The sequence below is a fragment of the Protobothrops mucrosquamatus genome, unplaced genomic scaffold (genome assembly GCF_001527695.2).
Source record: "Protobothrops mucrosquamatus isolate PMUCROS unplaced genomic scaffold, P.Mucros_1.0 scaffold31, whole genome shotgun sequence".
Taxonomy (NCBI): domain Eukaryota; kingdom Metazoa; phylum Chordata; class Lepidosauria; order Squamata; family Viperidae; genus Protobothrops; species Protobothrops mucrosquamatus.
The window spans coordinates 808,182-824,971 of record NW_015386415.1 but is presented as its reverse complement, the minus strand read 5'-3'; the positions used below and the strand labels follow the sequence as shown (position 1 = coordinate 824,971).

The following is a 16,790-nucleotide window of genomic DNA, read 5'->3' as shown; positions in this document are numbered from 1 at the left end:
AATCACAACCCAAATGCCTTCTAGAAGAGCCGCGAACTGAGGCCCATTGGAAGAGCTTTGCAAAGCACCAGCCTTACCCTGCCCAAGCAATGCGCCTGAGCCTCCTCCCCCTGCCAAGTCAAATTGGCTGGACAAATCCCAGTGGAAGAATCTGCTCCAACAAACCAAGTCATGCAGGGCTTTATAGATTAACAGCAGCCCTTTAAGTTGCACCTAGGAGCAACTAGGCAACCAACGTAGAGTCGGCAGCACCGGTGTAGAGTTTCTGCTGGCGAATACGTTAGCCCAGGGGCCTCTGCACTCACAATCGACTGTAGCCTTTGTGAGGTCTTCAAAGGCACCTCCATGTACGACACTGCTGCAAGTGAAGACAAGGTCCTGCTGCTCCAGCAGCCTCAACCAGCCCACCAGACAAAGCTGGACGGGGCCTTTTTGGCCACAGCCTCTAGCGCCGGCTATGCTTGCAGGAGCTGTCAGTCCAAAAGGACCCCCAAGTCCAAGATCTGCCGCCTCAAGGTTGGTGCCAATCTGTCGAGCAAGAACCCCGGAGCAGGCACAGTAGCCGGCTTTGCTTAGGGATATCTCGTCCAGACCCTCGCAGCCTCCAGGGGCCAAAACAGGACCCCAAGGGCCCCAGAATGGCCTCGAGTAACAATCTAAAACCGGGTCTCGATGGCAGCAACACCCCCCCCCCCATTATTGGACCCCCTTTCCCATTTAGGCTTCGTGGGAGGGGGGGGCAGACCGACCCTTGCAGTGCTCAGCGAAGGACACCTCGCGCTGCGCACAGCAGCCGGCGGTGGGTCCCGGCTCTGCGCCTCTAGATCCAGGAGGCAGCAGGTCAAGCTGGGCCGGGCCCGCGGGCGGGCGGCCGGGCGATGAGGAGCCGCGGCGCCTCCAGAGCTAGCAGGACGCTCCCGAGCGAAGGGACGGCGCGCCCGCTCCCAGATCTTCCACGATCGGCCGCCCCAACCCCCGGGCCGCCGCCGCCGCCGCCGCCGCCGCCGCCCCTTCGGAACCGGGCCGCGCCAGAGGCGGCAGCTCTATTGGCAGGCGCGCCTGCCGCTCGCGGCGGGGAACCCTTTCCTCGCTTCCCCTCCCCCCCGGCCGGTCCGCAGAAAGGTCGGGGAGCGCCGTCCTCCGGGCGCCAGCCACACCCGGCCCCCCTCAGGCGGAGGCGGCCCCAGGAGGACCGCAGGGCGGCGGGCGCCCAAGTTGGAGCCTGGAAAGCCAAGCCGGGCGCCTCCCCCGCCCGGCCGGCCGGCCCGCCCGCCGGCCACAGCCCCGCTCCTTCCCCGGCGCGCCTGAGCATGTGCAAACTGCAGGCCCCTCCCGGACTACAGTTCCCGTCAAGGACTACACCACCCCCTCCCCAGCGGAAGCGCCTCTCACCTGCTTCCCAGCCGAGCAGGGCGGTGACGCCGCCACGGCGGGACAGGCCCGGCCAGGCCTCGCGCTTTTGCGCACGCGCGAGGCGGCGATGGCGTTCAGGTCCGGCGGCAGGCTGGGCGCGCGGGCCGGGAGGCTGAGCCTCCCCTTTCAGGCCGCAGAACCGCTTTCCAGGCCAGAGGAGCAGGCCGACGGCGGCTGGGCGCATGCGCGCTACCCCGGCCAGTCTGCAGGCGGCGCTGCGCGCGGCGGGAGCAGCGGAGTCGGAGTCCCTCGGGTGCCCCTCCTGCGCCCCAGCGGTTGGCAGGGCCGCACCGGAAGCTCTGGGTCTGCCCAGGGCCGGAAGACGGAAGCGGCGGAGGCCGATTCTCCCGGCCAGCCGCACCAGGGCGGCGGGCGGGGCGAGAGCGGCGGAGACCGGAGGGGAGCCATGGGGAAGCGGAGGACTGGCTTGCCGGACAGGTGAGCGGGGCGAGGCCCCTCTGGCCCGGGGGTGTCGGGGGAGGGGAAGCGCTTCCCCGGGAATCGACTCTGCTGCCCGTCCTCCAGCCTTGCTCTCTGCCGCTGAGCGAGGCGGTGCCTTGCAGCGGCGATTTCCCGCCCGCGGCCGCTTTATCGGGCAGCGCCGGCGCCTCTCCTCCCTCGGTCTCCGTGATTAGGCAGGCGAGGCGGAGGCTTCGAGTCGGAACTGCCGGGTCCGCGCTTGATCCTGTAACCCCTCCAGGGTGGCGTCCAATGAGCCGTTCAGTGTATTTGCGTCAAATCTACCCAACTTCAGACACCCTCCTGGTTAATTTCAGGCCAGGCAAAAAAAACCCCCCAGGATTAAGTTCCGGATTTACCAGTCCCATTAGTGTTCTGCAGCTCCTTCTTTCCTTCAGGGGAAAGGGCAAGGCTGCAGCTGAAGTGCACTGAACCATTCAGTGGCGGGGAGCCCAAAGCCCCCCTGAGCTGGATGGGCTGACCTGGCAAGACAGATCCATCAGCTGGAAGTGGTTTTCATGAATCAGGTGCAACAGAGTGTTTCCTTTGGAAATATATCTACCTGCTCAGAAAAAAAGACAAAAATAGTTTGGGATGGTAGAGATAATTTCAGGGAATAACATTAATAATTTGATTTCTAGTTTGAAATGAGAGTTTGATAGCTGTTTCTAAGAGTGCCTACATTTGAAATGTATTCACTGCCTCAAGAGTTCTCAGTTTCTATGTTATCCTTCCTCACTGCAACTCTGTCCTAATCACATTGAAGCAAAAGCAATACATTGTGAAGTTTCCTTTCTAGATGGACTGATTATCTGCCTCTTGGAAAAAGAATGCCTGGGACGCGCTTCATTGCCTTTAAAGTTCCTCTTAGGAAGGTAAGTAAGGTGAAGAATGTAGTCACTCAATTGCTTTGATTTCAGTGCCTTTTAAAGATAAAAATGTCACTTTGGGGCAGGTGATTTGCTGGCACTATGTCAGTAATTTGTAGATTTCATGTAGCTTTAACAAAGTGTACGTTTTTAAGATTTTTTGCCCAAGGAAAGCAAATATTTTGAAAGCAATTTTAAATTAGTGAATTTGTTAGCTACAAAGTCAAGTAGAACAAAGTGTCATAAAAGTAGTCTAAATAAATTTATCCAGACATTGATGGACGCTACAGGTATTTTGGATTCCACAGAGTAAATTTGATGGGCAGAATCCACAGGACGGGCATACAAGAGTCAAATAATAAATAGTTGTTTCCAGGGAAGGAACATGGTGGGTCAGAGCTGCCTCTTAAATCAGACTGCAACCAGCTGTCGTCAGCCAAGAGGTTGCTTGGTGAGAAGCTTCATAGAACATTTCTGCTTGCTCTTTGTTCTGCTTGGGGGGAGGGGGCCTTAACTCATCTGATTGCTCTAGGTAATGCCTGTTTTTGATCAGCCTCATGTGATTCTTGGCTTGATGTCTTCTGAATCTGACATTACATAGGTTCAGCTGGAGCAGCTTCCTCAGAATTGGAGTCTGAGGCCTGGGAATAACACTTCTCTGCCATCTTGGCCATTCTGCACTCCAGAGCTACAAGGGCAGAGATGGGAGGGAACTAGGGTAGGCTGTCAAGGGCCTTGCAAGGCCGGGCGTACCTTGTCAATGGCAGGAAGAAGATGGCAAGGTCAGCTGGGAGCAGTATTGAGATGGGGGGGGGAGAGATGGGTGAGGGGAAGTTGAAGTGCATGTTGTGGTTGTAAGTGTGGGCAGGCTGCCAAGTGCCCAAAGTTTGATCGCATGATTGCAGGGGCACTGGAATGACTGTAACTACAATTCGTTCATTAGTACCATAATTTTGAACATTTGCTGAACATTCATTAAGTGAGGGCTATATGTAGTAGGGCTAAATTAGTTGTGAGGGCTACATTAGTTGTGTCATATAGAAGTATTTCTTATTGACCACTCATTCAGCGACTGTTCAAAGTTAGGATGACACTAAACAAGGAGACTTAAGGTTGGTCCTTAAAGTTGTGGCCATTGCAACATCCCTGCAATTATGCAATTGTGAGTCAGGCAATTGACACACAATTTTAATGTTGCAGCATCCCACAGTCATGTGATTGCTATTTGTGATCTTCCCTGCCAGCTTCCCACAAACAAAATCATAAGTTGCAGTTATGCGACATTGCGCTTAATGACTGTGATTAGCTTAGTAACTGCATGATAGGTCAGTGCAGTCACATGATTTTTCACTTTATGACGATTATCAATGATGGCGGTCCCTTCCAGATTATAGTTGTTAACTAGTTGACTGTACTCAAGTTACACAAGGTTATGCAAATACGGCTGTGCTTGGCTTCTGATATGTATCAGAGTATCTTGACAGTTTAGCAGCAACACTGAATAATCTTTTTTCAGAGTTTTGAATGGAGGCTTGCCCCAGATGAGCGCTTCTCTCCCTCAGACCTTATCACTCAAGTGAAAGAGCAAAAAGAGGAACTTGGTTTGATCATTGATTTAACATACACAACACGCTACTATGAGCCAATGGTAAGTTTCCTTTAACAGGGATAAGTTATATGATCTTAATTCTTAATACAGTCATTGCTTTGGGATTATAGGTCCAAGAAGATTGTTCTGATATTGTATAATCTAAGGTGAGCATTCATGATCATTAGCCTTGTCATTGTTTGCCTGCTCTATTGAGCTCATTTATTTTTTTCTTAAGTGGCTGTTTGGGTATTCATTTCAATTATTTCAAGTGCTTTGCATTTTTTTTTAGGAGCTACCAGAAATGCTACAATATTGTAAAATTTTAACAGTTGGACATGAAGTACCTAATAATGCTATAGTTTCTAAATTCAAAAGCGCTGTGAAAAAATTCCTCAAAGAGAACCAGCATAATGGTGAGTCTGACTGGATGTGCAAACATTTTGATTTAGTAACAGAATTTTTGCATTAAACCCCAAATATTCCATTCCTAAACCTGTTTGTGGACCATTTTAAGGCAGTCACTGTGGAGCAGTTTCTGGAAATAACTTCCCAGTTGGAGGTGGTTTGAGGAGGATGAAACAAATCTGTTTTGGGCCTAGTCCAGCTAAGAAAACTTTAAAATGCTTTCAGTTTGGAGAATTTACTTCCTGAAATAGCTGATTTTAATTATAACCAACACATCAAGATAATACCAAGCCGAAAAGGGTTGGTAAAAACAGAAAGATGTTCTGGAATAATAAAACTGGATACTGAGGATACTTGTACTACTTCAGGAACATATCAGTTAATCCTTTCCTAAAAACTAAGCTGCCACTATTAAATAATTCAATGTATCTCCATTTTCTTAGAGAGTTTCTGCATATTGTACATTGTACTTTTGGGGAAAATCCTGGAAAAATAACGGGTATGTGAACACCTAGAAGCAAGCTTTATACTGCTTTGGTAATGCCACACTTGTAAAATTGTGTCCAGTTTGGGTCACAATGATACAAAAAGATGTTGAGACTCTAAAGAGTGCAGAGAAGAACAACAAAGATGATTAGGGAACTGGAGGCTAAAACATATGAAAAACGGTTCCAGGAACTGGGCTTGTCTAGTCTAGTGAAAAGAAGGGCTAAGGATGACATGATAGCAGTCTTCCAATATTTGAGGGGCTGTCACAGAGAAGAGGGGGATCAAACTATGCTCCAAAGCATCCGAAGGCAGAATAAGGATGAAAAGGAGAGAAGCAACCTAAAACTATAGGAGAAATTTCCTGAGAGTGAGAACAATCAGCCAGGGGAACGGCTTCCCTCCAGAAGATGTGGGTGCTCCATCACTGGGTGTTTTTGAGAAGAGACTGGACAGCCACTTGTCTGGAATGGCATAGGGTCTCCTGCTTGAGCAGGGGGCTGGACTAGAAGATCTCCATGGTCCCTTCCAACTGTTATTCTGTCAAGAGTTCTGTATGTCATTTTTAACGTACACATAACTTACTATTTTTTGCCCATAAATACTACTGCCTCTTGCAACACATAAAAAAAACCAGATATATTCGTTCATGTATAAAAGCCGCTAAAAAGTAAAATCATCTCTGTAGTTGGGCCTTTATAAAGACACCACTTGGATTTCCTATCTCCCCAGACAAACTTATTGGAGTCCACTGCACACATGGCTTGAATCGAACAGGTTACCTTGTTTGCAGGTAAATTTTTCTTAGAAACAAAGTTGATTCAGCTGGTCTGATTTGAAAATTCATATCTGCTGCAGAAATATCAGTTTATGTCTATCTTCAGTTGATAGATTGTTGGATTGGGTTGTACTCGGTTAATTATAATTCCTCTAGAAATTTTTTTTTCCTGTTAGTCTTAATATATAAAGGAAGGAATGACGGGAGAAGAAGACAGGGTTTTTTATTTAGAAAAATTCATAATTGCTTTTTTAGGCAACCCAGATGGCCTGTTTGTCAGAGATCCTAATTTCTCAATAGTTTTGTACCTTAAATCTGAAACTTTGGATTTTTATTTTTGTTAAACGTGCTTCCCAGGAGAGCTTATCCATGAATTCCAAGGGAGAGGAGAGAATTAGTAGACACATTTTTATAATCCTTAATTTGTTAAAATTGAGAAGTATTTTAGAATTAGTTCTTAAGTTGTGCACAGCTACTGAATTTTATATTTCCAAAGAACTAGTACAGGTAATCCTTGACTTATGGCCAGTTGCTTAGTGACAATTTGAAGTCACAGTGGACTTCCTTGGGGCTACTTACGAACTAGCTTCAAAATCCCAATGGTCATCATCCCCCCACTTCCACGCCCCCAATTCTTATGATGACACTTTGGGCTCTTGCCGGCCAGGTTGCATTTACCGCCCGTGGCCCCGTCCAATTGCTCCTGCCCACCCCTGCGTTTCAGTCTTGCTGAAAAGCTGTACTTACTTCTGAGTCTCAGCAAAACTGGCCCATTCTTGCCTACTAGGTTGTAAGCCTCCTGGAGTCGTCTTTTGGCAAGATGGGCGGCATATAAATTTAATAAATAAATAAGTAGTGAAACTTGGGTTTGCTTAACAACCATGGCAGTCACTTTATTACCATGGTGATTGCTTAATGACCACCACAAAAAAGGTTGTCAAAACGGGTCGATCACGTGAATGACCTGATTTACAACCATGATTGATAGGCAGACTCCATTACGGTCGTAACTCAAGGACTTCCTGTATTTCAGTCATGTAATTAGTAGTTAGACTCTTATTTAGTGATGTGTCCGATTCCTCTGTTTCTGTTCGTTTTTAATGCACAGTAAATATTCAAAGTTGTTGTAATCCAATTAATGTATTTTTAAAACAACCAATTTTTAAAAAGTGTTATGAGATCTCATTTCCATGGAGTAATGAGGGATGAGGTCATACAAATGATGCTGTTTATGTTCATTTATCTCATTTGTGTAATTACATCATTGCACAAATATTAATTGACATAAACTGCATAAAGCCTCATTTTATTGGAACTCAGTAAACTGTAAACAGGCTGTTTTCAGCAGACTGAATTTCCCTTTAAATTTACATCATGCAGATAATGTAAATCTGAGAGTGAATTTGTTCTGTTTATGGTCTGTTGCACTGAAGTCTAGTAAATGAGCTTCACTATGTTATAATTTTTTCTTTATGTATTGTTGTTGTGTTAAGATACCTTATTGATGTTGAAGGAATGGATCCAAACATGGCAATAGAATGTAAGTGTTGTGCCCTTAATTGAGAGCACTCTAGTTCAATTCTTTATTGCCTACAGTGTAGCTAATAAGTGTAACAGTTTGCACAGCCAAAAAAAGAAAAGACAAAAAGCATTAAACACTAACAAATAAGCACTGTGAATTAACCTAATTTCTAATGCCCTGCCTTATTGAAATAGTAGGATTATGGGATATGATAACCAAAAAAATAGCTATTAATTGCAGGCATATTTTACAAGCTATCATGCAAAAAATAAACATTTTTTTCAGTTTTGATTAGATATAATATACCGTGTTGGTGATATAATTCATCAGATTATATCACCAAAAAATGTCTCTATGACTACTTTAAGTTATGGAGTTTTTTAAAATTAAAGAACTTCATAACTTTCCCTTTGCCACTAAAATACTTATAAAAATACATAGGAAATTTGAATTGCACTGATAAAGAAAAGGGCCCGCAATGCTTTCTCTAAAGATTTATTTTTCCCATTGCACATAGTGCGGGTTTCTGTAATCTAATACTGGGTCAGCAATAGACTTTATTGCACTTTCCAGTAGGGATATGCAAAACTGATGGCCCTGGTAAAAGTGAAGCATGGCATGTCTTGGTGTTACTTAGAATGTGCCATTGACAGAATGAGATGTTTTGCATAAAACTACTTTCTGACTGACAGTAGTGATCTGGTTTCCATAGAAAACTATCTTATTTATTGTTTATTTATTTATTTATTGTTTATATTTATATCCCGCCCTTCTCCTTGCGGACTCAGGGTGGCTAACAACCAGATAAAAATGCAAATCCCAAAACTACAGATTAAAACATAATTAAAAACAAATATTAATAATTGGTCTAATTAATTTAAAATTACTTTAAAACCCCCATTAAAAATTTTCCCCTAGGCCAGTCCTGCAAGCTGGAATAACCATGTTGGTCTCCATGCTGCAAATTTAGGAGTTTCCCTGAGAAACTCCTGCCTCTGCCTCTGGCCCCATGCCAGGAAATTGCCTGTGGAGATAGAGCAGCTTATTTTGTACAGTAGAGACTCTCCAAGATTCTCTGGAATTAAGATGTGCTGCTGCTTTGGGCTTTGATGAAAATAGTATGTGTAGAAATAAAATCTATAATAGTGGGGCACACAGAACATTAAAGCTATTTTCTCTTTCATAGTGTTCAACAGATGCAGGGGACATTCTATAGAGAGGAAGAACTATATTTCTGCTCTTCAGAAAACATCTGGAACAAGGTAATTCTCTTTTCCATTGTGACTTGCTGAAATGGAACACTCCAACATTTTTTTTGCATTTTGTACTATTGAATTCCTGCCTGTGAAGTTGTGTTCCATAGCTGCTAGCTCTTGCACATTATCCTATAAGCAACATACAAACATATCCCTCACACTGTTTCGGAATGTTACACAAAGTGCAAAAAAAAACCCCTAGTACTAAGGAAAAGAAATAGTCACTAGAGCATAGGAAATCAATTGAATCTAATTTATACAAATGCTACTCATTATGCCTGTCCATATACTAGCGTCACCTTTGACGAGATGGGTGGCTTACAAGTTTGTTAAATAAATAATACTATTCCTCTAAAAATTATCCTGATTTTCCCCAATTCCATCCTTCGCTTTATTTTGCTTAACTTCTCACGCCTTTCTTTTTCGGAATCTATCAACACCATCCAGCCACAGTTTTCTCTACAGATAGTCCTTGGGTTACAACCACTTGTTCAGCATCCTTCAAAAATATGACGGTGCTATACAAGAAGGATATAAATCTGGTCCTCAAAGTTGCATCCATCACAGCATCTGCATAGTCAGATGATTGCAATCTGGGCAATTGGCAACTGGTTCATAATTAAGAAAAGTGAATCAAAATAGCAATTATGTGATCACCATTTGTGACCTTCCCTACCAGCTTCCGTTAAGCAAAGTCAATGGGGAAGCCAGTATGAGGTTGAGAGTCACTCTCACAAGGCTGCTTTTTTGCCTGTCTGTCTGTGCTCCATAGCCCTGACTGCAGTGCTCACCCTCTTGTCTGGACGCTGTAGGATCCACCCATGGCACCTATCAACCCACACTGTAGTGTTTGCCCGCAGCAGCACCCATCCATAATTCTTGCCCACTGGCCTGCTTGCCTGGGATTCCCATGTCATGGTCATGTGATATCCCATTGCAATGAGCAGAATGTGTTAACACATATGGCCAACATATCATTGTCTACTTACAAAGAACATGTATGTTGACATTGCCAGTTGCCATACTATAATCACATTTCTTACAGATTTGTCCATAAGTATATTAAACCATGGGAACATGATTTCCCTGCACATTTTCTCCAAATTGATTAGACCACCTTCATTTAGTTCTTTTACATCATTCCTGTTTCTTTTAGTTTCACAGACACATAACCTGTCTATTTTTTCTCCATTTATTTCATTCCTTAATTCATGCTCTTCCAGGTAAACCAGACAGGAAACAGGATTAGATGAACTAATTCTACCTTGTTGTAAGGCTACATTAACAGAGTCTTGCAAATCACGTTCACACCATCACTTAATCACCTGAACCTAAGTTTCTTTCTCCACCATTAAGCCACTTGGGGTTCCTCCCTCTCGTCTGATTGTTCCCTAAGCAGTATCTCTTTCCTTCCTCCCCCAAGGTCATCCACATGTTCCATTACAACCAGTGACAACATTTACTTTCAGAGTCACAGTTTCCCACTTGCCCTGGTCATCACCAAATCACCTTAGATATTAACTTCCACGGTTCATCATGACTTTGCTCATCCAAGGCTTTCACATAATGCTTGTCATAAAAAAAGGCATAGACTAATTACTTGTTAGAGATAAACACATCCCAGTGCAGCACTTCCTGCTAGTATGTTGGTCAGCTTGAGCACAATTTGCATAACCAAAGCCCAGTTTTACAGTGTTTTTTTTCTATTCTGGGTAAACTAGAACTTTGCTATAGCAGAAACTCCCTGCAATCCAAAAGACTATGCCTAGCATCTAGAAGTTATTGACAAGATACTCTGGACCCCTGAAAGCAATATTTTAAATAACTGTATTTGATTTCCTTACCTTTTTTCTAAAGGAACCATCATATGGCTTGGATGAAAGGGCATGTTGGTCATATCCCAAATCCTGATTATGAAGTTGCTGACTATGAACCACAAAACTGGGAACACGCACCAAGGTTTTTCTTCTTTTATTTCCGTGGATTCAATATAATTCAGTGAAAATAGAGCTTTCTGAGGTTCTGGATATAAAAGTAGGAAAGATTAGGGTAAAGTTAGATGTCTAGAGGCATCTCATTCCCTCCCCAGCCCCCAGAACAGTGCTGAGCCCTTCATGCTGTGTCTTCCATAAGAAACCTTGATTTGTTCTCCAGAGGGAGTGGGGAGAATTGGTAGTTCCATGATCCCCTGCCTCTAGAACTCATTTTCCCTGGAAAACATTTGAATTGCAGAGGGGTCGGTTTGGTCCAGTTTAACATCTTCTTTCCACAAGTTCCCTACCCTGATCACTCAGCTGATTTAGGAGGAGGCCCAGTGGCCGAGTATGTTGGTTAAGGACCCAGGCGGTGGGAGGGACATGGTTTGCACAAAGCAGGCTACTGTTGCTGTGCAGTGGATGGAAGGATTAACCTTCTTCCCTTGGCTTTTTAAAATTACTACAAAATTGTGCAAAATCTTTAACTTGCCAGCCACTACCTATGCGTCTCCTGGTAGATGGTTTGTTTCTGACATCTTGTGATATATACGAGTGAATAAATCCTCGTGTTTAGAACAGTAACCCCAGACTTGAAGTTATTGGGTTGTTGTCACTTTAATGGGGAAGAACCATCTGCTGCATTCTCTATTGACAACATCCTGAGCTTGGGGTTCTCAGCTTGTTTGTATCTCACACATATTGGTTTTTTGTGCTTTGGGTCAATGATTCCTAGTAACTAGTCCCTGCGGTTTTCTTGGCCAGAGGATTGGAAATGGCTTGCTATCGCCTTCTTCTTAGAGGAGAGGGAGAGCAGGTCACCCAGCAAGCTTTGTGGCTAAGGTGGGACAAGAACTCAAGTCTCCTGGTGCATAATCATGGTTTATTGAGCAAGTCATAGCTGTCTTCATCTTCATACTACACATAGATGGGCATTGCTTAGAACAATCATTGCAACCAGTTCAGTTTGTCACAATATCCTAGACAGGCACAGCTACTGTTTTTCCCGGAGGATGGGCTCCAGCACAAGTCTGAAAGTTCTGGTGACTGACCCAGATTGGATCCTAATTACAAACATAATCCATAGTTTACAAACAGCTGGGTCACTAAACCAAAGGGGCCACATCATGGCTTAATGAATCTAAACCCATCTGTTAAGCTCTTACATTCTGTGGTTTATAGCTCATTTTTGTTTTTGCTGAAATGTTGCAAGATATCGTTTGAGAACAGCACGAGGGGATTCTTCTGGGAAATGGCGTAAGATCAGCGTTTTTCAACCTGCGGATTTCAACTCAGGAATTCTGGGTGTTGAAGTCCACAAATCTTAAAGTTGCCAAGACTGAGAAACATTAGCATAGATCACCAATAAAGAGATGCTATCTTCCCTGTGTTTCCATGGAGGCTCTTGTTATATAAAAGTTTATTTAATTATTAAAATTTTATGCTGCCCATCTCCCCTATGAGGTGACTCTGGGCAGCTTATTTTACCAAACTTATTTTCTTAAATTCCATCTTATCACTTAGTCCTTATGCTATAATATACAACTATAACCTCTATGCCTCTGTGTTTATCTAATTCCTAAACGGCTGCGGGAACAATTCTGTTCTCCTTATTGCCTGACCTTATAGTAAGGTCTTTCGATTTTATTTAGCCAATTTCAAATCAGTTGGCTTCTTTTGCTGTGGCTTTGCCATTTCCCAGTCTATGCTGGGGAAAGAAGGTTGCCAGCCTCTCTGCTGGGGTAATAAAGCTGCTGGGCTTTGCTTCAGCTTTTGGCTTGTCCAAGCCAGCTTTTCCTTCAACATCAATTGCCTGCTAAGCTAATGGCTACCCCATTACTCTTCCATGAGACACAAATCTTCTTCTGTCAACACCCACATTCTGGTGCTACCGGTGTTTCTCTTTTATCAGTGGAAACCAGATGTGGCCCAGTGCTCTTCAGATTGCCCTACATTTTCAGGGGAGAAAACGAAGGAAGGATGAGCTCATGTTGGCCACTGCAAGCCCTTCCTTCCCCAAATGCTCCTGTTATTTATGCATCAGCAGTTTTTGCCTTCTTTCTGTTTCAGGCATTTTCCATTTAGGAGAGGTGGACGAAACCAAAAAAGGTAAATTGCAGAGGATTCATGGAAACATCTGTAGATAAAGCATGTATCTCTGGTTGGTCTTAGATGAAGAGGACATCTGCTCCAGGGGTGTTCATGTTGTACCACAATAGGCAGTCATAAATTGTCATGATTTGTGTAATTTAAAACTGCATTGTTATCTTGATTTGGCATAACTATTTCTAGAGTAAGGGTTTCTAGTATCCTTTTTCGACAGTGCTCAGGTGTGAGAGAAAGTATGATTCCTGGAATAAATGCTTTCATGGACTAATTTTAAAATTAATACTGGCTTTTATGCTTATCCATGAGCCATGGTGGTACAGTGGTTAGATGCAGTATTCCAGGCGGACTCTGCCCACTGCCAGGAGTTCAATCCAGCTCAAGGTTGACTCGGCCTTTCATCCTTCTGCAGTCAGTAACATGAGGACCCAGATCATTTGGACTCCAGTAAGGCATTTGATAAAGTAGACCACAACCTACTACTTGATAAGATAGAAAAATGTGGGTTAGACAGCATCACCACCAGATGGATCCGTAGCTGGCTGACCGGCCGTACTCAGCATGTGGTCCTCAATGCATCTACATGGAGGGAAGTATGTAGTGGGGTGCCCCAGGGCTCTGTTCTGGGCCCAGTGCTCTTCAACATCTTCATCAATGATTTGGATGAGAGGATAGATGGGGAACTCATGAAATTTGCAGATGACACCAAGCTGGCAGGAATAGCCAATATTTCAGAAGATAGGCTTAAGATACAGAAAGATCTTGACAGACTTGAACATTGGATGCTATCTAACAAAATAAAATTCAATGGTGAAAAAAGTAAGGTTCTACATTCAGGCAAGAAAAACCAAATGCACAGGTATAGTATAGGTGATATCTTGCTCAATAGTAGCAACTGTGAGAGGGATCTTTGAGTCCTAGTGGACAATCACTTAAATATGATCCAGCAGTGTGCTGCAGCTGCCAAAAAAAGCCAACACAGTGCTAGGCTGCATTAACAGAGGGATAGAATCAAGATCATGTGAAGTGTTAATACTACTTTACAATGCCTTGGTAAGGCCACACTTGGAATTCTGCATCCCGTTTTGGTCACCACGATGTAAAAAAGATGTTGAGACCCTAGAAAGAGTGCAGAGAAGAGCAACAAAGATGATCAGGGGACTGGAGGCTAAAACATATAAGGAACGGTTGCTGGAATTGGGTATTTCTAGTTTAATGAAGAGAAGGACGAAGGATGACATGATAGCCTTCCAGTATCTCAGGGGCAGCCACAAAGAAGAGGGAGTCAAGCTATTCTCCAAAGGCAGGACAAGAAGCAACAGATGGAAACTAATCAAGGAGAGAAGCAACCTAGAGCTAAGGAGAAATTTCCTGAGAGAACAGTTAACCAGTGGAACAACCTCCCTCCAGAAATTGTGAATGCTCCAACACTGGAAGCTTTTAAGCTGAGATTGGACAACCATTTGTCTGAAATGGTATAGGGTTTCCTTCCTGAGCAGGGGGTTGGACTAGATGACCTCCAAGGTCCCTTCCAACTCTATTATTATTATTATTAGATTGTTGGGAGCAATGACTGTGTAAACCGCTTAGAGTTGTAAAGCAGTGTGAAAGTACTATTATCTAGCAGGCTGACAGAATGCCCCAACACAGGCTTCCTAATTTGTGTGGTTAACCAAGTTCCAGGAAGTGATAAAGTGCAACAAAACAACTGTACACTTTTGTATATGCTGTTATTGTCCACTAAGAAGAGCTGGCTCCTGGTGACTTGTCAAGACTTCTTCCTAGGGTGTGCAGACATTAGTTGCCCAGTCATCAGCCAGCCCCCATGCTTAAGGCAGGACAAGAACCCCTGGTCTCCTGGCTTCTAGACAAGCAGCTTAACCACTGGACCAAATTGGCACTGTTATATTAATATGCAAATTGCAGCAAAAGTTGCTGTACTTTTAATTGTTGCTGCTTCCCTGAATAAAAGTATAGTAGTATGAAAAGAACTGCCTTTGAGATGAATCTGTAATGATAACTCTATCAAGCCTTAATAGAGCCTTGGCATTTACTAATAATTATCAGCAACATTATTTTCTGCTTTAAAGCCTAAACAGCATGGGGTTCATCCACTGCAATTTGAACCATTAAGTTCAAAAGCTTAAGTTGTGGGCCAAAAGTTAGCACAAATTATTCAGGATCAGTTGTTCTGCCCTGAAATTTAATGCTTTTTATTTAAGGAGACATTCTCAAATCTGGAACCAGAATCTCATCACCTGTTACAGTGAAGGGAACCAAGCTTACAATCCACAACACGCAGCCAACAGCATGCATCAGAGATCAGGTCATAATGTCAGGCCCAGCAATAAGCCGTTCTTCTCCCAGCAACAATTTCAAGGATATCAAAGACCCTCTTTTCAAGAACTAAATCCTCATGGCTCCCTGCAACAACATAGAAGTCAAATAGACAAACACTATTGGATCCCTTAATCATGAAAAAGTATTTGGCAAGAAAAGATAATCTGTGGAATTGATCCTTAAATTACACCGTTGCTGTTTGGATAGAATGCTTCCTGAGTTGCATCCAATTCTACAGTTGCCACCTCATCATTTAGTTGCCTTTTTGGAAGGAAGAGGAAACTGGAAACCTGATACATATTTCCAACAGAAGGATTCTGTTAAGGATATTCAATTAATTCACCCAAAATGTTTTCTTCTTTTATCATTTGAGGAAATATCTTTATAGATATTGCTGTTTAGATATTAAATAAAATTTATTGTTTCTCAATACAGTACAGTGTACTAAAAATGTCTTCACAAGGAAGCTGGTTTTGTTCTTTTGAGGTTGATTTCTACCTTTACTGATGCATGAGGTTCAAACTTGTAAAAGATATTCAAAGCTACATTGTGATTTAGAAAAAATTCTCAGCCCTTTAGCATTAGTTATGTGGTCTGGTATAACCTGGGAGGCATCAGGTTGCTAATCCCTGATCCCATTGGTAAGCTCTATAGGGGTAGCTCTTTTGAAACTAAAAATGTTATTATTCTTGAATTAATCATGAGCGCCTATATGTAATTGAAGTACAGTAGATGGAATTATGAGATGCATTTCCTGCTGGGAGAAAAGGAGTGTGCTTAAGACTTAGAACTTGTGGTCTGGAAAAAGCATTACCTGAAATATAGATAATACCATTAAAATAGAATTTGCAGCCCTTCATTGCAATAGAATACATTGTAATAGACAAACTTTATTTTGGTAATTGACCAGTAAAAGTATGTTTAATAAAATGAACACCACAAAACTATCTCTTAGCAACTATTTGTGAGCAAAGCTTATATATAATGTAGCAATATTTTGATATTTTTAGAGAGAAATTGTCCTGAATTATGGGTATACTTTTATACTAGGTGTTGCAGCATCAAAGCATGGTCTAATATTGAACATCCTGTTATAAACCCAGCCTAGTCATCCCATTGAATGTTTTCAGTTTCAGATAGTGCAAATTAGAACTGACGGGGGCTTTTGGCCTTTGCCTTTTGGTTCAGTTTTTAGCCTTCTCATGGGCCTGTGTTTGATCAGGGAGCACAGGAAGCCAGAGTCAGCCAAACAGAGAGCTGCCCGACTCCCAAAACGTAAACACGCTTTGCTACATCCTCGTTCTTCACGATCGCTTTCGGGGCTGGGAACTCCATCATCGGGGGATGCGATCTTTAAGCAAGGCGCCCCCTGACCCTGCTTTGCACTTTCGCTCTCCGGGAAGGCGGCAAGTGGTCACCGGGCAGCTCTCGAGGAAGTCGCGGGGGACTGAATCTGGAGAAAGCTCCGAGCCCCCCCCCCCCGCCGCAGGCCTCGCCCGGCCGTGTTTACTTTCCCACGAAGCCTTCTCGAAAGAAAAAAGTCATCCCGGCCCGGTTGCGGCTTTTCGGGAAGCCCTACGAGACACGTCCCG

The 16,790-nt window shown here is 43.7% G+C and overlaps 1 protein-coding gene across 2 annotated transcripts; it reads left to right on the top strand.

The window, feature by feature from the left end:
• The first annotated feature begins 314 nt into the window (after positions 1–314).
• Positions 315–16,411, top strand: DUSP11 (dual specificity phosphatase 11). Of its 2 annotated transcripts, none has more exons than XM_029283172.1 (10): positions 315–516; positions 2,672–2,747; positions 4,258–4,389; positions 4,622–4,745; positions 5,956–6,016; positions 7,495–7,541; positions 8,710–8,785; positions 10,637–10,738; positions 12,823–12,861; positions 15,081–16,411. In XM_029283172.1, exons 1-10 carry the CDS (start codon positions 458–460, stop codon positions 15,328–15,330), a joined length of 966 nt encoding a protein of 321 aa, XP_029139005.1. In that variant the 5' UTR covers positions 315–457; the 3' UTR covers positions 15,331–16,411. The 2 variants fall into 2 exon arrangements, with proteins under 2 accessions (XP_029139005.1, XP_015666631.2); XM_015811145.2 differs by lacking the exon at positions 315–516 and adding an exon at positions 1,799–1,851.
• Positions 16,412–16,790: the final 379 nt, after the last annotated feature.

What these genes read in the sequence shown, in the direction of transcription:
- DUSP11 (XM_029283172.1), top strand. Translation starts at nt 458, where the DNA reads ATGCTTGCAGGAGCTGTCAGTCCAAAAGGACCCCCAAGTCCAAGATCT. An exon ending in CCAAGATCTGCCGCCTCAAG is followed by an intron (nt 517 to 2,671) that starts GTTGGTGCCAAT and finishes TTTCCTTTCTAG; the next exon opens with ATGGACTGATTATCTGCCTC. An exon ending in AACTGGGAACACGCACCAAG is followed by an intron (nt 10,739 to 12,822) that starts GTTTTTCTTCTT and finishes TTTCTGTTTCAG; the next exon opens with GCATTTTCCATTTAGGAGAG.